The following is a 27,559-nucleotide window of genomic DNA, read 5'->3' as shown; positions in this document are numbered from 1 at the left end:
CCTTGAGATTAATAGGACTTGTTCTAGAATGATTTTTTTTTGTCATCTTTATTGGGAAGTAAATAATTGGGAAGTAGAAATTATACATATTTAACATATACAACTTGATACTGTGGTATATGTATACAGTAAGCTCATATTCAAGGATTTATGGTCAAAAAGTAATTTTTTTAAGTCAAAAGAAATTTCAAAAAAATTTTTCAGTTGTCCATGCACACATTTCTCAGCTCAGTTGATGTGGATAAACTCAGTCCTGCGTTATTGTCAGTTGTGTTCCAATGATTGTGTGATCTGCTGAGTTTTCCTGCCCTTAACTTTGTGAAAATATGCCTCCCCTAAACTAAATGGTGCTCATAAAGCAAGGCAAAAGTTATGGCAATCCTCCCAAGCCACAAAGTGCACATAATATACTTAATTTAAGTGGCTAAGTGGGAATTTTTAATTTGCTGAAAGGCTGCATGTCTTAAGCAGCGGCTGGACAGCATTATGGGGAAAACTAAACATCTGTGGTATAGTCTTGAACTCTGCATCCTGAAAATTCGTGGGTTTTCCTCAACAGTTTCCTTGGAACCATATACACACAGTTACCAGGAGTCTACTGTATATTGTGAAATGACCACTACAGTCAAGGTAGTTAGCATAACCAACACCTCACATAATTACCTTCGTCTGTGTGATGAGAACACTTAAGATGTATCCCCTTAGCAAATTCCAAATGTAAGATACAGAATTGTTAGCTATGACCTAATGGTGTGTATTAGATCTCTAGAATTTATCCTTTTTTAATTTTAAGTTATCCTTACCCTAATTTTAAAGGGTATAAACTCTGTGCCCTTTAACCAGCATCTGTATCCCCAGTACCCACTCCCCTGGCCTAGCCCATGGCAGCCACCCTTCTACTCTGTTTCTGTAAGTTCCACTATTTTACATTCCACATATAAGTGAGATGTTGGAGCATTTGAGTGTATCTTGCCTATTTTACATAGCATATGTTCTCTAGATTCATTCATGTCACAAATGACAGGTTTTCCATCAATAGCTGAATAGCATTCCATTATGTATATACACCACATTTTCTTTATATTTCTATTTGTTGACAGTCACATAGGTTGTTTTCATATCTTGACTATGAATATTTACTGCAGTGACTAGAAAAGTACCAATACCTCTTAGAGACTATGATTGCTTTTCCTCTGGATATATAACCAGAAGTGGGATTGCTGGATCAAATGATAGCTCTAATTTTTTTTAGAAATATTTTCTATAGGGACTGTGCCAATTTCTATTCCCACCAATAGTCCACAAGAGTTCCTTATTTTCTATATCCTTTTCAACTCTTGCCAAGTTTGGTTTTGTTCAAAAATTAGTAGCCATCCTAACAGGTGTGACATGATGTCTCACTGTGGTTTTGACTTAAATTTCATTGATGATTTATGATACTCCTAGAAAAGGTGCTTTCTGTACTATCTGGTGTCCATCTTCTCACTTGCTTTGGGCAGTCCCATTTAGCTTAGGTCAAAATTAAACCAGATATTTGGTGTCCCTACCCTGCAGTCCCTGAACTTGTACTACTCTGGGAGAGACTCCACTTGATGATGGATTCTAAACTTCACTTTTCCTCAGTTTATAGCTTTTCTTCTATAATGATGAGATTATAGGGAAGAGATATCTTAGGAAAATTGGTGAAAAAAACATAACGCCAAATGGAGTAGTTTGCCCTTGAGCAGAAATTAATTTATTGAGCAGAAAAGGGAAGAATAGGTTACTTCCCCATCATCTTTTGTTTGTTGGACTCATCATGTAAAATGCTCTCTCCCCATCACCATCTTCCCTATACCTCTGGCCCACTTCCCCTTCTCTACTGTTATCTAACCTACCTTGATAGAGCTGTCATGGGCACCACAGTCTAAATGGAACTCAGTCCCTCCTGGTAGGTCAGGGTTGGTAATATGACCAATATATGTGAGTCTGGGAAATGGGAGAGATTCCGGAACCCAAGGCTGTTAATCTTGCTTCCCACACATTCCACACCCAGAGGTGATAAGGGTGGCATCAAGGGGATGACACCAAAGTGTTATTAGTCTCTGGCAGATACAAGGGCACAGAGTGGGAAGAGAAAACTGGATGTGGGGAGAGCTGGCCAGGTAGTTCAGGATCCAGGTGAGGACTAAACCCAGCTGAGGACAAGACAACAGGGAGAAATGGCAGAGAGTCGCCAGTTGCTCTCCCAGGTGAGTTATCTGTCCAGTTTTCCTAGACCTTTGAGTGACTTAATGCAGCACCACTGCATCCCTCACCTTCCACATGCTCAAGCAGAGGGGCAACCTTGGTGGTGGGGGGGAGGATTATGCCCAAGCCTGCAGAGAATGCTAAGCAGTTTCCTATCCTAGTCTGGGTAGTATTTATAGAGGGACCAGTGACCTGGGGCTAGAAGCCTACTAGTGACTAGGGAAGGGACAGTGCTGCTGGCTCTCACAGGGAATTCCCTGTGGGGCTGTCCCCCAGGTTTTCCTCCCAACCCCCACCCTGCACTGCACTCACACCTGCTTCGACCCCAAGCGGATCAGATTTGGCAGTGGGAGGGGGGAGGGTCATGTGGTGGAGAGGCAGCTATAAATAGCTGGAGGTGGGCATGCTGCCCCAGACGCCTTGGGGACAGGCGAGAGCAAAGGCTTAAGGAACTGCACTGGGGGTAGAACAGGGGCAAGCAGGCCAAGGCCTGGCTGGGGCTGTGGGGAGCTGCATGGAGCGATCCCAGTCCCAGCAGCATGGAGTTGAACAAAGCTGGTGGGGCAGTGCTCCCCAGTACCAGTACATGCCTTTTGAACACTGTACCAGCTATGGACTGCCCTCAGAGAATGGGGGCCTTCAGCATCGGCTCCGAAAGGACGCAGGTCCCCGGCACAATGCCCACCCCACACAGGTAAAGTCCTGGGGAGAGGGGAGTGATGATAGGGAGACAGTGGGACTGGGGAATTGGTTAATTAGGAATTAGTGAAGAGAGAGCAGTGTTCATTTCTTAAAGTACGTGGTAATGTGTTCAAAATATGAAAATCTTTCAAAAGTCTGGATTCGCTTGAATATGCACTTAGATACACATGTGCTTTTGCATAGCTTTTACTGCAGAATAGGTGAATCCTGTGGGGAACCATCTGAGCCACAAGTGCACAGAGAGCTCATGTTTACATAACCTATATGGAGTGATTCTCTTAGGAGCTCTGAGTGCTGTATCTCTCACACTCTCACCCACATGCAGAGACTTCTGCCACCCTTGCCCTGCAGAACACACACAAAGTAACCCTTCTGCAGAAGACACAAAAAAAAGGAGTTGGGACAAGTGGAGAAAACAGATTGAATGGTTTATCAGTAATCAAAGACTTACCAGTATCAAAATGAGCAGAGAAATGTAATCAAGCTTTTAGGGGCTTAAAAGAGTAGCTTAGTAGTAGAGTGCTTGCCTTGCATGAGTGAAGCATGAGGCCCTGGGGTCATTCCCCAGTGCACACACACAAGCTTTGTGGAAAGGTGCTAAGATGTGTCCAGGGATAAGTGTCCTCCAGAGCTGGGTAACAGTAGATTACCAACATCTAGGAGATGAGAAGTAGGGATGGGTGCAAGGAAAGGAGAGGTTGTGAAATTGCTTTGGAAAATTTATAGGCCACAATTAGTAAGTGTGCCTCTCAGTACAAAGAATGTTACAGAATGCAACAGAGGATGGAAGGTGGTCAAGGCACAGGAGATCAGACTTTAGAAGGATTTTTGCTGACAGGGAGCCTGTGGTTCCTTGCAGATGTTGGGGTGGGAGCCTGCAGGGTGGGTAGTGCAGATGATCTTGTCATTGGGGTCAACAGGATCCATTCTCCATTCCTCACCACTTCCCAAGGATAGTTGGAGAGACAGCAACTTGAGCAAGAGCACAGTTAGGTCACTTTCTGGTGGCAACACTGGATAAAAGAGCCTAATGTTTCATGTAAGGAATAATGGCAAGTTAGTTTGGGGAGGGTTCAGCTGATGTCAATGGGGCCTTGAAAGCAAGGAAGGAGATTAGATGTAAGTTTTTCCTCATTTAATTTTTACTGTGGAAAATTCCAGGCTTACACAAAAACAGAGAATGATGTAATGAACCCCCAACTACATGACAATCAGTATTTTTTCAAGATTGTTTCGTCTATCCTTCCCATTGCAACACACACACACACACACACACACACTGGAGGACTTTTCTTCCTTTATATGCTTGGATTTTGATTTGAACCTATCACCTCTCCTAACCCTAACATGGTATAGTGATTAGTGATGGACGAGCAAGATGCATCTCGCTCTTGTGGTGTTCTCCAGCCCCAGGTCTTGGTAGGAAGTATACTCTTTCCTTATCTCTTCCAACCTGGGACCTCAAGAAGCTGAGGCAGTCCCAGCTGTCTGACTTCCATGAGGAGTGGTTGGGAAGGAACCACTCCTCTCTAAGTCACTCACCTCATCCCAGTAAATGAATCATCCATGAGCAGGGCAATTAGTTTGTGTCTGCTCAGGATTGAGGCATAAAACTCTGCTCCTCATATTGTGAATTCAGATCTCTTCTACCCAGGCTCCCAGAATCAGCAATATGGCCTGGCCTGACCCTGGCCCCAGAGGACTACTGTAGTGGATGGGACAGACCCAAAGCAGTTAGTGCTCTTGCATACACCACAAGATGTGGCAGGAACAAGGCCCACCCTCTGCATGTTGGTGGGGGCGTGGTTACCTTGCTTTGGGAAAAAGATTGACTTGCCTGATCAAGTTCAGTTCCTGTTTATACCTACAAATCTTGGGAGATCAGATGAATGAGTTTTATTCAGTCTAGGTAGAAGACCCTGAGGGCCTCAAGAAAGACAGATAACACCAAGGCAAAGTGCTACCTAGATACATGATACATCAGTCCCTATGAAGATGTAAAAATGTTATGTGTCAATTAAAAATAAAAGTCATCTGGTGGCTAGGTCAGTCTGTCCTCAACCTGTGCATGTTAGGATCCTGAGGAGGAACATCATTGCAGTGGGGGCTGAGGAAAATGTAGAGACATACAGAAAATGTATTGATGCATAAAACACCTATGTGGTCAGGCTACCCAGTCTCAGCACAGTTCTCTGTATCTCTACTTCTAAGTAGATATTAGTCTCCGTAACAAAAGCTACCATGTGCCAAGGTCAATCTGCATTGAGGAATGAATGGAAAGAAAGTGGGGATGGATGGTGAAATGAAGAGAGTGGGAAATGTGTGAATGGAGAGTGGAGAGGTGAGAGCAGGGATAACCACAAAGTAGCTTGTATGCAGCACTCATGCCTAGGATTCAAAATACCACTTCCTCCTTTTCTCTGAGTCTGCATGCTGCCCTCTTTATTGCTTTTAACTCTTCAAGATTGTGACCATTCAAAGTATCCTATACATGTGTATGAAAATAGAACAATGAAACCTATTGAATTTGTTCCAATAAGTGGGAAGGAAGGATAAGGGGGATACTGGAAGGGATGGGTACATTGTCTACATATATGGAAACATCATAATGCAACCCCTTTGTACAACAAATATATGCTAATAAAAGTGAGAAAAAATGAAAACAAAAGACAGTGATCATTTTCCTTCCATCCAGATTTATGGCCATCGCAAAGAGCAATACTCAGATAAGGAGCAGAACACAGGGATGCCCAAGAAGATGGGCTCCAGTTCTACCTTGGACAGCAAGGATGAGGAACACTATTCTAAATGTCAAGGTGATGGGGACTGAGGAATAAAGGAATCTGGAATAGAAGGAGGTACAGGGATCAGGAGAATAACTTGGATACCTCATTGCAAATACAGCGCCCCTGCACACACAAGAGCACTTCCCCTGTACCTCCACACATAGTTTGTTTCCTGCCGTACCCTCCCCGAGTTTTAGAAGGGAATTCACATCTCATGGAGAAGTAGGGTTTTGTGCTTCTGAAAGGACAGGCCGCAATTGGTAGAGGTGTTAAAGACCCTTGACTAACACAGACAAGACCCTACCGGCCAAATTCTTCCCCTCCACTCATCAGCCATGCTCCCAAAGTAGTGACTGGTGAGCTGCTTTTCTTTTTGTTCACCCTTCCCTCTTCCTAGATTGTCTCCACCGCCTGGAACGAGTGGTGAGAAGGAAGTTGGGGGAAGACTGGATCTTTCTGGTGCTCTTGGGCCTGCTGATGGCTCTGGTCAGCTGGTGTATGGACTATGTCAGTGCCAAGAGTCTTCAGGGTAGGTCCTCCCTGGACTGCTGCTCTCAGCCTTCCCCACATGGAGGCTGTTTCTTGAGTTTCCACCTATGTTGGGCTGGGTATGTTTGGGCAGAGGATGCTTCACAGAGGGGTTAGGTAGGATTCTGGCCCTAAATAATACCAAACTCATTGAGACGTGAGACCTAGATACACTGCTCATGTCTTTTCCACCTGCTGCCAACCCATATGTGGGGTGCCCCTCTAGTGGGGTGACCCACTTACTCCAGTTTCCCAAAGATCTTCCCAGTTTCAGCACTGAAACTTCTAAGTTCAAGGAACCCCCTGGGCAAGCTTGGGCTTGGGAAAGCCTGGTGAGTGATCATCCCGTGGCTTCTAACCAGGTGCTCTAACCTCATATTCATTGTGACTTGTAGCACAGCCATCAGCTACCTCTGCTAGAGGGAACTTACCCGGCTCTTCTCCTATAGCTGAGGTTTCCCACATGTACAATGAAAGTAGTCAGCCTGAGGAGGACAAACAAGATGCCCAGGGCTTGAGAGTATGGCAAGCATGCTGTCTGGCACTGTGGTCTTGGGGGTGGTAGTGAGATTGCCATTACGCCAGCCCCTCCACCACCTTAACTGACCCAGGTGTGTATCCCTACAGCCTACAAGTGGACCTACGCCCAGATGCAGCCCAGCCTTCCTCTACAATACCTGGCCTGGGTTACCTTCCCACTTGTCCTCATCCTCTTCAGCGCCCTCTTCTGCCACCTCATCTCTCCCCAGGCTGTTGGTGAGAACTTTCTAGGAGATGCCACACAATCTGGTTACCATTCCATTCTGACTTCCTCCCATCCTCTAGCCCACCTAAAGTACTCCGGCCTCACTGTGGTCCTCCCCAATCCCATTTCCACTTTCATGTCCCATTAGTCTCTACCGTGAACCTGCACAAAATCCTTTTTTAACCCCTTTAGGCTCTGGAATCCCTGAAATGAAGACAATCCTTCGTGGGGTTGTCCTGAAGGAATATCTCACTCTTAGAGCTTTTGTGGCCAAGGTCGTGGCCCTGACTGCTGGGCTGGGCAGTGGCATCCCTGTGGGGAAAGAGGTGGGTCTGGACTGCTGAGGCACTGGAAGAGGGAGAAGGAAGGGGGCGAGCGCGCGCGCGAGAGAGAGGGAGAGGGAGGGAGACCGGCCCAAATGTACAGGTCGCTTTGGAAGCAAAATGGACTATAGGGGATGGCACTAAGCCAGGGCCAAGGGGTAATAAGGAGGGAGAAAACTTGGAAGATCTTCATCCTGAGGTTGAATGACAGAAATGTTAGGTATGGGGGAACCTAGAACAGAGTCTCTCACCTGAGCAAGTTGACACTTAGGGCTGGAATATTCTGTGTTGGGGGAGTGATGTCTTGTACACAGTGAGATCTCTGTGATGTTAGCAGCATCTCTGCCCTCTAGCCCTAGATGTCATTAGCAGCCCCCAGCTGTGACAACCAGAATGACTCCAACCTTGGCTGAGACAGAGAAGGGGAGCGGATACTGAAAATCTCCCCTAACTGGAAATGGCTACACTAGCCATAGTCCAAACCAATCCCCCTGTGTTAATAGGAGAAAACTGAGACCTAGAAAGAAGCTGTGTTTGATTCAAGGTGACACCTCAGGTCTTCTTCAACTCCATCTTCATGTGCACTTTTGCCCCCTGCTGTCAGCACTCCACACAGCAGCCAGATGCATCTTTTTAAAAAATGGAATAGGTCATGTCTGACCTCGGGTCAAGAACTTGATAACCACTTTTTAAAAATCTGTACTGTTCAAAAAATCTGCACTGCCTACAACAGCCTGTGAGACCTGGGCTTATCTGCCCTCTCTGGGCTGTCCAATCCTCTAGTCTCCCAGCCTGCCCCCTTCCCTAAGTATGGTTCACACTTTCTTCCTGTCCCTCAACCACTTCAAGCTTGTCCTCACCTGGACTCCTGCACTTACCTTTCCCTCTGCCTGGAACAGTCTTCCTCCTGACACCCATGTGCCTCACATGTCATTCTAGGCACTAAGCCATAACTGCTAGGTAGCCATCCCATCTATCTTTCCTCACTCTCGCTCATTTTCTTCCTAGCCCTTGGCATTGTCTGAAAAAACAACACACTGACTTTTAATCTCCCTTCCTCTCTGGGATGAAGCTCCTCAGGGCAGAATTCCTGTCTGACTTTATGTTTCTAGCACCTAACTCAGTGCCTGGAGCAGGAAATACTAATGTAATGAAGCTGTGAAGGTGTCCCTCTAGGCCTCTCACCCTGTACCTGGCTCTCCTGCTATCTTCTAGGGCCCTTTTGTCCACATCGCCAGCATCTGTGCAGCTGTCCTCAGCAAGTTTATGTCCATGTTCTGTGGGGTCTACGAGGTAAGGGTGAGACAGAGCAATGCAGTAGGAGCCATTTGGCAGAAGAAAGCTGGCCTGTGTGCACAGGGAGCCTGGGTGGGCTGTCTGCTCCGGGCTGGCCATGGTGCTGAAGGGGCATTGCACTAACCCATGTTCCTGTTCTCCATGCCCCTGCCCACTGATTCCAGCCACAAAATGCCTCCTAGTGCCTGTTCTTCTAGTGCTCAGTCCTTCCTGCTCTGTGCCCCTCTGAGGAGGGCCAAACCAGTCCCCATGTTACCCTGTTAGCCCACTTGGCTTCTATACGTTAATTCCCCTCCATGTTCCCTCCTGCACTGCCTGTCCCTTCGAAGTTGCCAACACCCATCCGCCTCTCGCTTACGTGCCCATCTGTCTCACCCTGCCACCCCCTCGTCTGGCGTGCTTCTCTGTTGCAGACCGTGCCTGGGCAGCTTGACCTCCTGGTGCCAGCCTGTGCAGTGGGCGTGGGATGCTGCTTTGCAGCCCCTGTTGGAGGCAAGTTTCACTTCCTCCCTACCTGGGTTGCCTAAGCCAGATTTGGAGGGAAGGCTGGGTGGCTGCCATAGCTTTGGGTAGAGGAGACTGTACTCTACAAAGGAACTAGTGGGTGGGCGTCCAGGGAGTGACCGTGGATCCCAGCTCTTGGTCTCTAAGGACCCATATTTTTCTGCCTAAGGGCTGTGTGTTCGGAGACCAACTGCTGTTTTATACAGGCTTTATTTTCCTTGCCTGCCTCTTTTGTTGTTGCCACCTCTCACCATGAATACTCCTATCTCTAGCTCCTCTCTGGTCATTATTTTACTTGTCCTGCCCAGCACTTAATTATTTAACTTTATTTTGTTTTCTATTGTTGGCCTTGAGCTATGAGGTCACTTCCTGTTTGCCAAACTCACTGAGTTTCTCCTGGCCTTGAGGTGATGGGGCAAGGGGACTACAGTGATTCCCTGTGAGTTAGGCCTCTCACTCTGCCTTATTCCCCATCCCTGCTTGTTCTCCCCTCTCTCTGCCCCCTGCCCTTCTCCTCCCACCTGTGTCTCTGTCTGTCTCTTCCTAGTAGCAGCCATACTATTACACTGACATCCTGACGGTGGGCTGTGCTGTAGGGGTCGGCTGCTGTTTTGGAACACCACTTGGAGGCAAGTGCTCCCACACAATCCACTTGCCTGGCCTTACTTGCCCAATGGTTTTTGTCAGTCTCACTAAGAGCTAGAATTAACCATTTTCTTACAACAAAAACAACTAACTTTTACTATGTGCCTGGCCATGTCGTAAGCACTCCATGCTGATTCCTGCCCAAAGCTGTGTGTGAGAGGTGCGATAGAGGAGAGAACTGGATTACAGAGAAGACCAATTACTGTTCTTCTCACAAGGTCAGAGCCAGGGGTTAGAACCAAGGTAGTCTTCATGGTTCTTGTACTTATTAAAACCTACTTGGATTATTGGATACTTTTGCTCTGCAAGTGTTATGTCTTGTAACAGGAGATTGTATGTCTTTCCGCAAGGAAAAACTTAAGGGCCTGGAAGTTTAGGTGGACATTATTTAGATTAATGGTAAGCTTTAATTGAGGAGTCCTTATGGGAGTTTTAAAAGAATATTGCTCCTGAACAGCAATTTTCAGTTGATTTTAGCTCTTTCTATCCGCATTTTTTCAGATTATTTTTCTTATCATGGATGACTAACAAATGGATATGGTAAGAAAAGGCAGTTGCAGGGCTGGGAGCATGGCTCAAGTGGAAGAACACCTGCCTAGCAAGTGTAAGGCCCTGAGTTAAAATCCCAGCATCACAGGAATGAAAGAAAGGAAGGAAGAAAGAAAGGGAGGGAGGGAAGAACAAAGAAGGAAGGAGAGGAAAGAAAGAAAAGACAGGTGTAGATGTATCTGATTATTCAGCAAAATCAGTAATAGCTAGATTAACAGGGAAGGGATTGTATGATCATTCTCTGGATTCATTGGTGATAAAAAGGATACTAAGTTGGTGACTGAAGAGATACAATTGCAGCAAGGGAATATGATTTTTAAATGACCAACGATTAGAGATTTCTTTTCAGTTGTGAAAAGGAATTAGTCTTCTCACAGTGGAGTCCTCTAGGTAGGTAAAATGGCCTGGATCAGGAATGATGTATGGGTCACAGTTCAAAGTTAATGAAAATGTATCACACTGCTTTGTGCTAACACTGTGCCAAACAAAGCATGTAGCATAAGGAGATCCAACAAGCAAACATATCTGCTAGCATCCTGTTTGCACTTCTTTTGTCAGCTCTAGTCATTAAAGTCATTAGTCCCTGCAGTGTGTTTGAATTTCTACACATATTAAACACTCACACTTATATTTTTACCCAATTCCACCTTTATTTACCCTTTAGCCTTCCAAATACAGGTCTAAGGAACTTTTTAGACAGGAAGAATTTGTTTTTATTATTCAGATTCTCCTAAAGTGAGGAGAATCTGTATTTTCTTACCAAAGCTAAAATTTCCAAATGAATGAGGAAGGTTCTTCATGGTCTTATGTAGAGTATGAGAAGGGTAAAGCCCTTAGGAAAGTTACAGTTAAAACATTACTCTAGACACAAGAAATTGTAATGACTTGGAAATTAAGGTGCCATATTCAGTCTGTTTATATTAAACAGCACATGATAAATGTGTCTGCAAGGTGGCATTATTTGATTTTCTATGAATAGATAATAAGTCTGAAAGAAAAATTAGTATTAAGATGATTTATTCATAATAAAGGCAAGTCCTAATTTCTTACACTGATGAAATAAATATAATTCAACATTCTACTGAAATGGCAATGTCTTTTTGCTTACATTACATGCCAGGATGCTTGATCCTGTGCTGTCAGGATGCTCGTGGTTGAAAGAGAAGACAGGTACACAGATTAGCTCAACCAGTGACCAACTGGAATACTTATGTCCCAATAGCCTCTCAGGAAAAGTACATTGGGAGCCTTCTAGGCTACCTGGGGAGACTGTGAGGCTTTACAAAAGAGATAGTGTTTGGCCTGAGGCATATTAATAAGTAGGAGTTAGTTTCCAAGGAAGACAGTAAAGCAGGGTGTTCTGGACACCAAAAGTCAATATCTGAGGAATTGTCATTACATAAGTGAGTATTACTATGGAAATAATGGGGAGGGAAAATAGGAGCCAAGTCTGGACAGGTAAATGGGGTCTTCATAGGCCGTGCACAAGAATATAGATTTTTCTCTGTTGGCTAAGATTGGCCCAAATATGTTTTAGAGAGTACGGTTCTTCATGGTGTTAATAGATGTAACATGCAAAAATGGATCTAAGGTCAAATCGGCTAGAAAATGCTTGGTTAAACAGATAGTTAAGATAATTAAAAACTGGAAAGGATGTGCTGACATGCATTGTGAATACCCAAAAGGTGGCTGTAAACAGTATTTCCACTGAACCCTATTTTGCAGGGGTTGTCTCATGGGACTTGTAATGTCTCACGGACTTGACTTTGGGAAATGCTATCGTGGTGAAGTGAAACCACAGAAAGATTTTGAATAAGGAAGTGACAGGACCAGCTTTGCATGATCATCCAATCCCTTTGACACGTGGGCAGGGTAGAAATGGCCTGTGGACTAACAGGAATAATCTAAGATTAGCAAGAAGACAATTGTCATAGTCCTAATGATGAGAGACTGAACTGGCCAGAGGCAGAAGAGATAGAGAAGAAGCCAATAAATGTGCATAGTACACTGTATATGGATGCCACCTGACAGTTGATTTTATGTGAGGTTATAAGGGGATAAGAGAGAGGAGGAATCTGGGCTAACACCCAAGTTTCCAAAAGGCAGTTGGGCAGATAGTGTTGTTAGTAACCACAGTGATGCATACAGGAAGTAAAAGGGTTTGGGGAGAGTTGATAAATTTCACTTTGAGTAAGTTGAGTTTAAAGTCCCTGTGGTATAGCCAAGTGATATCAAGAGAGCAGCTGGACTGAGGAGTCTGAAATCCGGGAATTGAGCCAAAAACATAGGTTTGCTAATCTTTAACACGTAGGCAGAACTGACACCACGGGCATAATTGAAATTAATAGAGAAAGTGTGTCTGTGAATAGCAAGAGTGGGAGACCAAGGACAATGCCCTGGGCTGGACAAATGCACAGGAGCTGTCAAAGAAAATATACAGCATCTGGAGTGGGAGAAGAGAGCAATGTTCCAGACCTAAGATATGCGCGTTTCCACAGGCTGTTTGTGTTTTTAAAAGTTTTGTTTCCTTTTAGCAGCACGTTTTATGTTTGGCTTAGGCTGATATTAAAATTAGCTCTCATTCTTGATCATACAGTGGCAGACTGTGAGGGAAAGTGTCCAGACCTACATTCTGGGAAAGAAAACCTAGCTCAGGATTTCAAAAATTGTAAAATATTCATAAGTGGGATAGTTTCACCCAGGCAAATCAAAGCTGCCTAATTCTGCTATTGGCAAATAAAAGGAGAGAGAGACCTACCTGCTTCACCTGTGTTGAATCCTCCTGTTAGGCCATGAAAGAACTGTCTTTCCTGATGGGATTTGAAGAGCAGGGCAGGAGGGATGGCTGGCAAAGTTCTGTCCCAGGTTACCTGTTAACCGGCTCCATTTTCTGAAATTCCCCTTGTTCTGTTCTCTTTCTTCCTTATCCTCTCCTCTCCTCTACTGACCATTCCTAGACTAGGCATTGAGCCCCTGCTCAGTCACTGAGCTAGGTATTGGTTTCCGAGGAATTTCCAATCCTAAGGGGAATCCAGAAGTCTGAACAAGTAAGTAGATTCGAAAGTGACAAGTGCTCCAGTAATGCAAAATTCTGAGTGACTAAGATGAGGGATGGACAGTTTCTACCTGAAGAGGAAAGTTGGGGATGGATTGTCAGAGAAGGTAACTTTGGGGCTGATCACTAGAAATACACTGTTAAAATACAGCTCCATGAGGGAGCAGCCATCAGGCCACCATCCCCTTGGCATACATGACTCAGTGCAACTAGTTGGCTGTCCCTATAGAAGAGAAGGTAGAGGTCGTGAGGAATTTGAGAGAGATGACTTTTGAATACAGGACAGGGAGAAGAAAATTCCTAGTATGCAAGATGCTGCCTGAAAGGGGAGGTAGGTGGCTGGTTCTGGACAGACCAACAGCTGTTCATCATGGAGAGAAAGGAGGAAAAGTCTTGCCCTGTTCACCTTTTTTTTCTTTTTTCTCACCTCTGTTCATCTCAGTATGTGCTGCATTTCCCTGATTTTCCTTCCTCATGTTTGATAAAGATGAGTTTTAACCAGGCTTTTGGTAATTATGTTATTAATTTTTACTTTGCATCATAATGTATAATCCCCTTATTCCTAATATGTTAGATGATTTTTTTCTTCAAATCTTTTGAATTCTGGCTTTTATGACCTCAGTAGTGTTCCTTACTTTGTCCCTGTCACCCCTTGTTTTTGCTCTATACATCCTCCTCCTCACTTTCTGCTCCAGCATCTCCTCTCGGAAACAAAACTATGAATTGACTCTCCTTTTACCCCACATTTCTCAAGCATGACTATTTTTTCTGGCCTTGCTTTGTCTCCTGTAGGTCAAATTTTCTGTAATTAGTTTTTGTAATTTGGGTGACTTCTCTGCTTTCTTTTCTTGGAATTTTGAGTACTGTCAGCTCATACAAAGGCCCTTCATATTTTTCTTATTTCTCACACAGTTGCCCCAGGGTATGGTGGGAGATAGGGAGGTTGAGGGTGGTGTCAAGGAGACAGCAAATTTTGAGCTCTGCATGCCAACTCTGTTGAGTATCTGCCCTGTAAGCTTTTAACTTTTCTACAGAAAAATTTCAATTGCCTTTAAATCTCTGTGGCTATCACAGTGTGAACTCCACTCAATCCTACATTCTAAGGGTAGAGTGGGCACAATCTCTTGAGCTTCATGTTTTGGGATTGAGGGCCCATGTTTTGCCCATCATCTCTATATGTCACTGACCCACATTCCTGGTCTGGAAGAAAAAAACAATAACAAAAAAACCCAGCATTTTCAGGTATGAGGACCATCAAGTCATGCCTTTCCACTACTGCTTCCCCCAGATTGAAGTTTCAGCCAAACCACCTCAGGTCCCAGTGGTGGGGAGTGTGGGAATGTCTGCACCTGACCCTATTTCCCTGCCCCCATAGGAGTGTTGTTTAGCATCGAGGTCACCTCTACCTACTTTGCTGTTCGGAACTACTGGAGAGGATTCTTTGCAGCCACATTCAGTGCCTTTGTATTCCGCGTGCTGGCTGTGTGGAACAAGGATGCTGGTAATGGGAGGCTCTGGGTGGAGCTGGTGTGAAATAGGCATGCTAATGAAGGGCAGGGAGGGAAACTGGGGAGCTTCAGAAAAGGAGTGTTGGCGGGGGTCGGTATTTGGGAAGTGCAACTAAAACCCAAGGGTTTAGCACAGGATCTAGGTCATGTGGTAGAGAGTACAACCATGGAGGGATAGTGCATAGAAAAAGGAAATTGGAAAAATTGGGATTGGAGGAAGAAAGGGAATCCTTAAAACTGACAACTTCTGTTTCCTATCTGCGGCTTTCTGGGACGCTCCCACCACAATTTTTGCCTTTTCATCCTATAGTCACCATCACTGCTCTGTTTAGAACCAATTTCCGAATGGATTTCCCCTTTGACCTGAAGGAGCTCCCAGCCTTTGCTGTCATTGGGTCAGTGGAGCCACTTGCTCTGGTGTGACAAGCAGGGAGTGGGGTGAGGCTGTGACTGAAAGGGGCCCAAGGTGGGAGGAAGATGGACTGGGCATGGGTGAAGCTATAAACTGTGAGGAAGCTGGGTAGAAAGGGAAGGTGGAAGGCTGGTGTTTACCTGCAGTGGCTGTGTGGGAGGGATGAGGACATTAAGTCCTTAAGGTTCCAGCCCTATATCTTAAACCCTCAGGATTTGCTGTGGATTCCTAGGAGCTGTGTTTGTGTATCTGCATCGCCAAGTCATGCTTGGTGTCCGGAAGTACAAGGCCCTCAGCCAGTTTCTTGCTAAGCAGTGAGTCACTGCCCTTCCCTTGCCCTACCCACTTACATTCTGGTTTCTCTAAGAGTTCCTCCCTTTTTATCTTTGTGAAAGGCATTAATGCCTTTAGGTGGCATGTGTTAAAACAGTAGGAGACTCTGTTACTGTAGGTGGGGGTCAAGCATGTGGGCTCCCCTATAAAGATTATTCTTTTGTTAAGAGAACTCTCTTTGTTAAATTAACTAAGACTATAGTGGACTACAGGAACCCACAGCTTGCCAGTGTTTGGTGTAGTATTCACTGGGGTTGGCTAAATTGGAGGGAGGGTTAACTCTTGTTTATTTTTCAGCCGCCTGCTGTATCCTGGAATTGTTACCTTTGTCATTGCCTCATTCACCTTTCCACCAGGAATGGGTCAATTCATGGCTGGAGAGGTCAGCAATTAGGGGAGTCTGGGAAGGAGGGGTCAGATTATAACAGTGACTAGGCCCCTAAGCCAGGAAGGGAGGAGACTGTGCTGGCTTGGAGCTTCTGTAGTTTTGTCTCAGGAAGGCTCTCTCCCTGAGAAAAGGGCAAAAGGAATCATTAAATAATGAGTCTGGAAATGATTCCCTAAGAAAGGAAATAGAGTATATCCCTGGAGAACTTGTCTGTTCTGCTTCTTCCCCTCACAGCTGATGCCCCGAGAAGCCATCAGTACCCTATTTGACAACAATACATGGGTAAAACATGTAGGTGACCCCACAAGCCTGGGCCAATCAGCTGTGTGGATTCACCCACAGGTCAACGTTGTCATCATCATCTTTCTCTTCTTCATCATGAAGGTACTGCTCCCTAATACAGATCCCTAAACCTTTCTTTTCAATTGAGGAAACTGGGGTTTGCACAGAGTAGGAAGAAGTAGGTCTTCATCTGTCTTTGTCCAACCTAAAGAGAAGTCAGTAGGAAACCATAGCATAAGTTGCCCTTCTATATAAGTGAGCCAATTACTGGGTTAATTGTTCTGCTCATATCAACTTCTTGATGTTTGGCATAATTATAATAACCCCTTTAGTGTTTTTACTTGATATCTTATTAAGGCATCACATCAGCAAAGTAAACAAGACAAGACAGAATTTAGCAATATAGATAACTCTAAAAACCTCAGGTTAATTAACCAAATCCCTCCCAAATATTAGATAATCAGGTACTTCATTCTGCATGTATCTGATTATCATTTTTAGGTACTTTGCACATGCATTCCCCCCCATCTGTGGGTTAATCTCTTTTCTAGAATTTCAAAAGAGATAAATATTTTAAGTCAATTTTATTAGTGAGTAGAAATATTTTTTACAAATGTTATTATTCTCCATTCTGGTAGTGAGGCTATGTGAATTTTGCCGTACTCAAAACATTTTTTCCACTTGCCAGGCACAGTGAAATTCTAATTACTTGGGAGGTGGGGATCAGGAATATCATGATTTGAGGCCAGCTCAGGCAAAAAAAATTTGAGAGACCCCTATCTAAACCAATAGCTGGGTATGCTGGCACATGCCTGTTATCCTAGCTAGGCTCGCAGTCCAATCCAGACTGGGCATGTATGTGAGACCATATTTGAAAAATAGCTAAAGCAGGAAGGTCTGGAGTAGCACCTGCCTAGCAAGCACAAGGCCCTGAGTTCAAACCCCAGTACCACCAAAACCAATTTTTAGAAATATTAAGAAACAAAAACTGATCTCTTTCACGTCCTTTCTTTTTCATATTTTCCCATCAAAGATTATGTATTTATAGGCTTCTCAATCACTGCCTTACATAAAAATATTTTTTATTTCCACCCATGGTTGTAGCAACTATTACAACTGCTGAGTGCCTTTTCCTTTTTTTTGATGATTTTCCTTTTGCTAATAGTACATCTTGCCTAAATAATCCAAGATTTTTTTCTGTACATTAAGGTTCTCAAGTAGGTAGGATTACAGGCATGAGTCTGGGCTTGTGTGTGTGTGTGTGTGTGTGTGTGTGTGTGTCTGTACTGAATTTCATGCTTTTGAATACCTCACTATTAACTAATGATATTTTTTATGACTCTACAGTTAACCAGGATATGAGTCACTAAGTTATATTTGTATGGTTATTACAATATAGTGAGTTCATTTATTAAAAAATGTTATGTTATTAAGCACTTATGGTATGCCAAGTACATAATCCTTGATCATCGATCTTTGGCTAATCTTATGCTTGCACTTGAAAAAATTATTTTTAAATCTCCTTTTTTTTTTTTTTTTTTTTTGCTGCTCACTTAATGTTCTTCTCAATGGTTTTAGAAACATCAGGTTTCATCTCTGTAACTTATGCTGTCAGGGTTTGCTGTGGGTTTCTTTTTTTTTGACAATATTGGGGTTTAAACTCAGAGCCTCACACTTGCTAAGCAGGTGTTCTACCACTTGACCCACTCCGCCAGCCCTGCCCTGCTTTGGGTTTCTTGAAGCTATATTTGTCTATGTTCTTCTTAAGCCCACTTATTGTGGGTCAGTTGGATCTATAGTTTCCATATTTTGCACATACACCTTTTTAATTTAATCCATATTTTCTCGTCAAAATATTTTATATTTTTGTCATAAAGAAGTTTTCAGAATCTTGTTAGGGAATTGATTTCTGGACTTGGACTACAGTGTCTACCTTCTCTAATTTATAAATTCTGGCTTCTTATATTGGTTGTTGAGTCTACAAATACATCTGTACGAATCAAGTTCAAGTTTTGATGGTATTTCAGAATTCATTGTACAGTATGTTTTTCTGATATTCCTCTTGACAGAGCTATACGGCAACTTTGCGGTCATGCACACTGTTAAAATGTCAACATTTTAACAACTTTTATAAAAACAAAATACTATATATGTTTTAGTATTTCCTCCTTGCCTCCCACCTCCCCAGATTTCCAATTATGTATCTGGATTCCATTTCACAGAGTAAAGCTTATTTTGAGAAAGCTACTAGGATGATGTAGAGGAACTCAACTGTGTGCTACTATAATTAATCTCTCACTGAATCGTATCCTTGATAATGTTTACATCATAAGTATATAAGAAAAAAATCACATACTTCCTGGGCTATCTTTCAAGTGCAATCATTTGCCAAAGGTCTATAATATTTATAAATGCAAGAGTATTCATTGCTACCAATCTTCAATGTTACCTAGTTGTTACTCTTTCCTGGCATTTTAATTGCCTAATCACTGGATTCATAACCATACCCTTATTTTCCAAAATGTGAGAAATAGGATAGAGCCAAATTAAAATATGAAAGCGAAAAAGGTGATTCTATTATTCTTTTCATTACTTTAATGGAATACCTGAGACAGGTTACTTTGTTATAAAAAGAGGTTTATTTCCTCTCACAGTACTAGACACCCAAGGTCAAGGAACCACTTCTGAGGAAGAGGGGAACCTCTTACTAGCAGAGTCCTGAAGTGGGGCAAGGTGTTACATGACAAGAGACGGGGGCACATGTGTGTGTCTCTTTTGTTCTTTTTCCTTCTTCTTATAGTCACCAGATGTCTATCAAGGGACTTCTACCCTAATGACCTATCCTAACTAATTCTCAAAGACTCCACCTCTAACCACCACAGTCAGATTAAGTTTCCATCCTCATGATGGGTATTAAATTTCAAAATATGAAGCCTAGGAAACACTCAAACCATATCCAAACCATAGAAATGACTAAAACGGTTTTTCCACAATTGAACATGAAACCTAGTCCATGTGGTTCTGTGGCAGTGTCAACAAAGGCAGGTAAGATTCTCAGATCAGTTCTTTCATGACACTGGTAATGGGAACTTCTGTCTTCCTCAAACTCAAGATGTGGAAAGTACCACTGTGTTATAAGCCAAGAGATTTACAATGAATATGAGTATAATTTCAACTTCTCAGTTTCCCTTTAAGTAAGTCTAATGTTACTTCCTCATATTCTCAGCATAGACCAAGTTCTGTTGAATTATTTTTGCCTGATCTTCATATCGCTCCTTCTTGCAAAAGTCCTAAATATAGAAGAATTTATGATCAAAAATTCCCTAGTTTCCCAGTTCTCTGGAATTGGGTGTTTAAAATGCTGTGAGTTATTTATGTTCTGCATCACTTCTGGATCTTTTCTTCATGTTCCAATAGCATTAAGTTTGCTATTCTCATGTGTCATTCTTTGTGCTCTAGGAGTTGATAACTTCAGTACCCCTGATCCTGATCCTGTTCTCACCTATATTGGAGGATAATCTAGTTTATCCTCTGAAATCAGATCTGTCAGTCACCTATTATCTGTATTACTGGAGCTTTCAAGCTAACCAGAGCCTACAGAATGTTTTATAGTTTCCCATACTTAGTTCAGAGAGATGGTGCATGAGAGTTCAAGGACTCCTAAACTGTTAAATGTCATGAAGCTTAAAATACAAGTGCCTAGGATCCTGTCTCCAGACAGTCTGATGCAGTAGCCTCTAGAGGTCTGGTCATCTGATTTTAAACAAGTTCACTGGAGGAGCAAATATTAGCTCTGAAGAGCTTTTTCTGCTTTACATGAATACTGCTTGAATGACCAATCACCTGTCTCCATCCTTTCTTCCTACTAACATCTGTGGAGCACTGTGCCAGTGCAGAGAAGACAGAAGAAAAAAAAAAAGACTGCTCTATAGAGGAATTCTCACTCTATAGTCTCTTCATTTTGCATGCTTAAGTTTGCAGTTCTCAGCTGTTTTAGACAGTTGTATTCTGACATGAAAAAGAATATGTTCTGCCTCATCTCAGTGCTTCTGGGATAAAGCTTTTCTAAATCTTCATCACTGCCTCTGGGTTCAGCCTTGGCTGAGAATTCTTTTAAGGTTCACAAAATTAAGAAATTTATTTCTAACTAGTCTACAGTACAGTTGGAACAATTTAACAATTGTAAATACTTTAATCTTGGCACTTTGTTTTGACCTTTAGTTGTTATCACTTTGCACCTGATTAGTTTGAGATACTTTTTTTTTTTTTTTGGGTCGAACTCAGGGCTTCACACCTGCAAATCAGGCTCTCTACCACTTGAGCCACACTTCCAGTCCGTTTTGCTCTGGCTGTTTTGAAGATGGGGGTCTCGAAAACTATTTGCCCAGGCTGGCCTTGAACTGTAATCCTCTGGATCTTAACCTCCTAAGTAACTAGAATTACAGGCAGAGTCACAAGGGCCCAACTTGAGATTCTTTTTAGGATTGGCTTTCTTACTATGGAAGCAATATGTAAACCCGTTGCTTAGTTTACAGATTATGTCTCATATGTTTATTACTTCTGTAGATACTTCAAAAGTTCATGAATTATTCCTTTTCCATTCCATTTCTCAGTTCTTTTGCATTCTTTGCATCAGAATGTACATACTGCTTTTGTTAAATTTGTCTCGATTTCTGTTGAAATACTACCTTACAAAGATGGCTTTGAGATCTTTTCTACTATATTGGCTGACTAATCAGGCTCTGCGTTTGCCGTTTTAGGACAGATCAAACTTTTCTCAGTGCTGGGGATTGAATCTATGGCTTTGCAGATGCCGAGAATGCACTCTACCACTGAGCTATACCTCCAGTCTCCAGATCAAATTTTTGATCCTTATTTAAAATGATTTGATGTCAAAGTAAATGGCTCAGGCAGAGCATTCTTCCTTCGTGTTTCCCCTGTGAGGTTTGCCTTATAAGAGGTTTGCCTTAAATCAAAACTAAGTTAGTCACACAGTAAGTCACTAGGACTTCTAGGTGTTTGCAACTTAGAACTGGGGCTCCTTTTCAGAATCCTTCAGCTTCAAGCATTTCAGGCTACTCAACAGTGTAGAGGTGAACTTTCTGGGCAGAGTGAATACAGTAGGTAAGGGTCCTTTTAGGACAGTGAAAGAGGGATCTTCTGGGGCTCTATTCTATTGTTCTACGTTACCAAAAGGAAAATATATCACTCAGAGTAGGAGTTTGTGTTAGCCATGTGGGGGAACTTTCTTACCCCACTGTCCTTGGTGATTTACTCAGTCTAAAAGTAACAAGTGTTCTGGTTCTGGGGAAAGGGTAACAGAGAAGTAGGCTTCCAGAAAGATTAGCTATCCCAGGATTTCTGTGATGACTTTTGAAACAGGAAGGAGGCAGACAATGAGAAGGGAGGGAGGGAGGAAGGGAAGAAGAAGAAGAGAGGGGTAGAGTTGAGAGGGTATTCTAATCCTTCTTTTTTACCCTAGTTTTGGATGTCCATTGTAGCCACCACTATGCCCATACCCTGCGGAGGCTTTATGCCTGTGTTTGTGCTAGGTAAGATCTGATGGCATCATACTGATAGCTGCATTATAGGGTACTAGTAAAACAAGAAAAAAACTGGGATGTTGGGAGTTTGTATTCAGTCTTAATGCCCAAGGACAGATTAGCGTGAAAACATAGAGAATAAGGAACTTGGATCTTGCAACACTTTTCCTTCTTTTATCTTCTCTCTAGGAGCTGCATTTGGAAGGCTGGTAGGAGAGATCATGGCCATGCTGTTCCCTGATGGTATCTTATTTGATGATATCATCTACAAGATTCTACCTGGGGGTTATGCAGTAATTGGTGAGATATATTCCCATCCTCTAGCAATCAAGTATTGAGGATCCCAAATTCCTACAGACCCTCCCAGTATTCTTCATATACAAAATGGTTTAATTTAATGTTATTTAATTCAATTTTTGTTCAAATAATCCTCAGCTCTGCTTCTCATTAGCTCTTTCTGAACTTCTATGAGCCTTAGTTTCCTGTGGAAAAGGAAAAATAGGAATTAAATGAGAACATGAGGATGAAAACAATCTGGATGTTTGGTAAACTTTTTCTTTCTTTACTAAGAATCCTGGAACCAACAATGCAGGTGACAGACTTGGGTACACTCAACCTGAGATGTGGCAAAATTTATGGGGACTAAGAATACAGGAGTAAGAGCTAAAAGTCAAGAGCTCTAGGCCTTCCCAGCCATTTGTTATCTGGGAACTGGGGAGCAAATTACTTACATTTCTGAGTCTGTTTCTTCACTCTAAAATGACTTCTGAGATAGGGTTATGTCCACTATAATTCTCAGGATTATTATGCCTCTTCTTTCTCTCCCCTCTTCAGCAAATCCCCATAACATGTAAGGCCAGGCCTTCTTTAGATGGAGAAGAACTAGCCAGCTTTGTAGCGCATATGGTACCCTATTCTCCTCTCCCAGTCCCTTTGTAAAAGCTTCTTTTATAAGTAGGTTTCCTCTGTTTGCTTCATGCCTCTCGGGTATCTTTCCCCATCTTTCCTGGTGTACATTTCCCAGTACACCTGAACTATGTTGTATGTACCACCCAATAGTGTCATTCCTCCCATTATTTCCCTTTTATGACTTTTTATGGTTACATCTTCACATATGCTTTCCCCAACATTTTGTGTATAGGATATCCCCTTATATTTAAATAAGAAATATAATTAATGCACATGAGACTATTTGGGTTAATGGGAAACAACTAAAAAATAAGCAAGATGGATTCTACTTCAGTGAACCTATAGAATCATTAAGTTTTAGATCTGAAAGGGCCTTCCAAATCACTTAATGAACCTTTCACTCTACATGTGAGAGTATGGATTCTAGAGGAATTAAGCTCACTTCATAGAATTGAGACATAGAGTTAGGATATGATTCAGGTCTCATTCCTTGAAGTCCACAGGGTAATTCTTGGGTTTTCGCTGTGTTCACACATTAATTGTTGACATCAACACCTGAGGCCCAAGGTAAATTACCATCACTCCTCAATTAAGAGTGATCTAAAGACTGGAGGTGTGACTAAACGGGTAGAGCACTTGCTTTGCGTGCATGAAGCCCTGAGTTCAAACTCTGGTCTAACCGCTCCCCCCCCAAAGAAAAAGAGTAATCCAAACTTTCAAAAGCAAAGAATGGAAAAGACATGACCTTTTTCACATTATAAATGAAAATTTTGGCACACACAGTGTTTTGTGACTTACCAAAAGTTATACAATTAGATCCAAGGGATAATTTTTTTATCAGCATTTGTAGCCCCTACTTGTGACAATACATTATTGTGGGAGAGTTGGCACTGTCCAGGGTCCTGTATCCCATTCCATGTCACTCCCATCACATCCTATATATTCTCTGTGCCAAGAATGATAGCCCTAACCCTTCGACGTATCCCTGTTATTCCAGGAGCAGCGGCGCTGACAGGTGCTGTGTCCCACACAGTTTCTACAGCTGTGATTTGCTTCGAATTAACGGGTCAGATTGCTCACATCCTACCCATGATGGTGGCTGTTATCTTGGCCAACATGGTGGCTCAGAGCCTGCAGCCCTCCCTCTATGACAGCATCATCCAGGTCAAGAAGCTTCCTTACTTGCCTGATCTTGGTTGGAACCAGCTCAGGTCAGGGACACTAGATGGAATTAGTTTGGCTTTCATGGGAAGTGGGATGTTCTGAGGTGGAAAATGAGGTTATGGTCCATGTTGGGAAGCACTGTTTTTAATTATTTTCATGTTCCCAATATTAATAAATATTGTGAGTGACCAAATATATGGCAAGCCTCATGGGAGAAAGGAAGGACAGAAAAGGCATAAACATACAGTAGAGCTAACCCAGCGTGCCTTCTTCTTCCATAGCAAATTTACAATCTTTGTTGAAGACATCATGGTACGTGATGTGAAGTTTGTTTCAGCTTCTTGCACATATGGGGAACTGAGAAACCTACTCCAGACCACCACAGTCAAGACTTTACCACTGGTTGATTCCAAAGGTCAGTGGGAAGGAAGGAGGCCAACTCCTAACTCCAGAGCTGGTGACCTAAACTAGGTTTGCATAGAGAAAAAGGAGGCAAAGTGATGTGGGCCTGTCTTTAGGGCCATCCAACATGTGATGGGAAGTCCAACCTCCCATATGAGTTAGGGAACATGGTCTTCCTTGAAGAAGAAGAATATAGCCATAACACATGCACATGAAAATAGCTAAAACTCAGTTAAAAAAATATAGTTGATTTTCATAATTCATAGCAGTTATATTCTATAGTCTCCCACATAAAATTAGTGAATGCTATACTGAACAATTTCTCATAAGAAACATAAGAAGATAGTTTCCTTTGAGCCTTTGTTTACAGCATTTTTGTCAATCAGTACATGACTGTGGTTTATGTGTATTTGTATTTAAAGACATCTTACTTAATAGATATTGTTGATATATTGACACTGAACTCACAGCCCACTGTACTATAATCATGCCCTAATGAAGCTTACCTAGCACATGTTTCTTCAGGAAGACACAGCACAGCCTTCCTGTGCTTAGGAACACCAGGTAGCACTTTAGCACTATGTTTGGGGCCATTTTATTTTTATTTTTTTTCCCTTTTTCTTTTATTATTCATATGTGCATACAAGGCTTGGGTCATTTCTCCCCTCTGCCCCCACCCCCTCCCTTACCACCCACTCCACCCCCTCCCTCTCCCTCCCCCCTCAATACCCAGCAGAAACAATTTTGCCCTTATTTCTAATTTTGTTGAAGAGAGAGTATAAGCAATAATAGGAAGGAACAAGGGTTTTTGCTGGTTGAGATAAGGATAGCTATACAGGGCATTGACTCACATTGATTTCCTGTGCGTGGGTGTTACCTTCTAGGTTAATTCTTTTTGATCTAACCTTTTCTCTAGTACCTGTTCCCCTTTTCCTATTGGCCTCAGTTGCTTTTAAGGTATCTGCTTTAGTTTGTCTGCGTTAAGGGCAACAAATGCTAGCTAGTTTTTTAGGTGTCTTACCTATCCTCACCCCTTCCTTGTGTGCTCTCACTTTTATCATGTGCTCATAGTCCAATCCCCTTGTTGTGTTTGCCCTTGATCTAATGTCCACATATGAGGGAGAACATACGATTTTTGGTCTTTTGGGCCAGGCTAACCTCACTCAGCATGATGTTCTCCAATTCCATCCATTTACCAGCGAATGATAACATTTCGTTCTTCTTCATGGCTGCATAAAATTCCATTGTGTATAGATACCACATTTTCTTAATCCACTCGTCAGTGGTGGGGCATCTTGGCTGTTTCCATAACTTGGCTATTGTGAATAGTGCCGCAATAAACATGGGTGTGCAGGTGCCTCTGGAGTAACCTGTGTCACAGTCTTTTGGGTATATCTTGGGGCCATTTTAAATGGCAAAATCATCACACAAAGCAAAAAGATGTGAAAAACAACCTGACATTAAGTAGACTGCAAAAGAACACTTTTGTTTATAGTACTCGAGCTGAAATGAGAGCTTAGTGCTGATTTGTTCAACCTCAGCTGGGAACATGAGCACAGACAACTCAAATTTTTTGTTACTCTGCATAAAGTATCTCTAGTATTGATTTGGGGCTGCAAATATATTTTTGTGAGTAGGCACATTCACAAATAGGGAATAAAACTCAGGGCCTTTTCCTACTTAGCTATACCACATCTGTTCTTTAATGCCCAACCTAAGGGAGACAGAAAATGTTCCCTATGGAGTGAATGGTTTTTGTAAATGGTGACTTTCCATTTCTCTTCCTTCACCATCCTCCCTGCTTACCTTTGGCACGTTGTCCTGCTTGCATTATTTCATATTGTGGTTTATATATATTTATGTCTTCTCTTTCTTACTAGATTGGGTATTCCTTGAGGGTAGAGACTATAACTTCTGTATTTCCAGAGTTCTAAAATACTTTTCTATATTTATTTATTCTATATTTATTCTGTAAATACTTTTCCCGCATTTGAATTAGTGCAATAGAGAAAAATTAAGTCAGGTTATTTGGAATCATTAAAATTATTAGTTCTTGATTTTAGGTAATCAGAGTATCCAAATTTCTCAAACTAGATTAATGCATATATTTCCCCTAAGCTCAGACACCTTCTAAGTAGCTTCTAAAGCAAGGGCACTTTGTTGGAGCAAGGGTACAGCTAATGAGGTGCAGGATTTTGTAATAATGATGAAGACTTAGCAGTAAAATTTATCTTAATAGCACTGCTGCAACTTCATGGACTTATTACTGAAAATGTTAATTATTATAGCAGAATTCTATAAACATATAAAAGACTGTCTCAGGAAAAGTAGCATTTTGTTTATATCCTAGAAGAACCTAGCTCTTTCAGGCATGAAAGGTGATTTCCTTGTTTCCCTTTTTTAGGGTAGAAGACATAATGCTTGAATTACTTGTAGAATTCTTTCGGAGTATATTAACATCTCAGCCTGTTTGAATGACTTTTCATGTTTCATTCTATTCGGATCAGGTTGATTAGCCTGTTTTAATACCGTGCTCACCTATTTGCAAAGATTGTATATAGGAACAGCTTCCAAAGAAGTACACATTAGCACCAATTAGTGTGCTACCAGTTGGGTCTGTAAGTGCTAAATGGGTGAAATAGAAGGGATCGAGTGAGGTCAATCCTGGAGGAGTTTTAAATGAATTTTTAAGACGAGAGAGCAAAAGCTGAAAAAAGAAAGAGGCTGTGGACTCCTGCCGCTGAGGACTCAGTGGTGCCGCAGTGCAGTGTAGAGCAGGCCCTCAGGGGAGTGTGGCTGTCTCCTAGAGTCAATGGTCCTGCTGGGCTCCGTGGAGCGCTCAGAGCTGCAGTCCCTCCTGCAGCGCCACCTGTGTCCCGAGCGGAGGCTGCAGGCAGCCCAGGACATGGCACAGAAGTTGTCCGAGCTGCCCTATGACGGCAAGATGCGCCTTGCAGTGGACCTCCCAGGCGGTGTGCCTCAGGGCCGGCCAGAGTCCTTCGCTTTTGTGGATGAGGATGAAGATGAGGACCTCTCCGGGAAGACTGAGGTGACCAATCTGAGAAAGGCCAGGGAAGCAGGACAGAAGGAAGCAAAGGGAAAGGCGTCACCAGGGGTCGCCAGCGACATCTCCATGGTGTAGTGATAGATGGGCTGGGCTGCAAAAGGTGCAGGGGAAAGTAAAAGTAAAAGGGAGGGAAGACACTGGTGAGAAAGCCAGAGTTCTGGATTTCGTGCTAATGAGATCAGTGCCTTG

At 42.7% G+C, this 27,559-nt stretch overlaps 1 protein-coding gene across 2 annotated transcripts in view; it reads left to right on the top strand.

The window, feature by feature from the left end:
* The first annotated feature begins 2,625 nt into the window (after positions 1–2,625).
* The window catches only part of Clcn1 (chloride voltage-gated channel 1), a 32,274-nt gene continuing 7,340 nt past the window's right edge, over positions 2,626–27,559 (top strand). The window contains exons 1-17 of one of the 2 annotated variants that reach the window (XM_074061458.1): positions 2,626–2,923; positions 5,627–5,747; positions 6,115–6,246; positions 6,873–7,001; positions 7,183–7,316; positions 8,529–8,606; positions 9,664–9,742; positions 14,738–14,863; positions 15,181–15,265; positions 15,495–15,596; positions 15,913–15,997; positions 16,238–16,387; positions 21,768–21,837; positions 22,018–22,128; positions 23,735–23,948; positions 24,183–24,316; positions 27,111–27,352. In XM_074061458.1, the coding sequence (XP_073917559.1) occupies positions 2,744–2,923; positions 5,627–5,747; positions 6,115–6,246; positions 6,873–7,001; positions 7,183–7,316; positions 8,529–8,606; positions 9,664–9,742; positions 14,738–14,863; positions 15,181–15,265; positions 15,495–15,596; positions 15,913–15,997; positions 16,238–16,387; positions 21,768–21,837; positions 22,018–22,128; positions 23,735–23,948; positions 24,183–24,316; positions 27,111–27,352 (2,172 nt within the window). In that variant the 5' untranslated portion in view covers positions 2,626–2,743. The remainder of the gene's footprint in view (positions 2,924–5,626; positions 5,748–6,114; positions 6,247–6,872; positions 7,002–7,182; positions 7,317–8,528; positions 8,607–9,663; positions 9,743–14,737; positions 14,864–15,180; positions 15,266–15,494; positions 15,597–15,912; positions 15,998–16,237; positions 16,388–21,767; positions 21,838–22,017; positions 22,129–23,734; positions 23,949–24,182; positions 24,317–27,110; positions 27,353–27,559) is intronic. The other variant, XM_020181123.2, reaches the window with a different exon arrangement.

Source organism: Castor canadensis, chromosome 2, assembly GCF_047511655.1.
Source record: "Castor canadensis chromosome 2, mCasCan1.hap1v2, whole genome shotgun sequence".
Lineage (NCBI taxonomy): Eukaryota > Metazoa > Chordata > Mammalia > Rodentia > Castoridae > Castor > Castor canadensis.
Note: the sequence above shows the minus strand (reverse complement) of the source record. Positions and strands in the feature narration are given on the sequence as shown.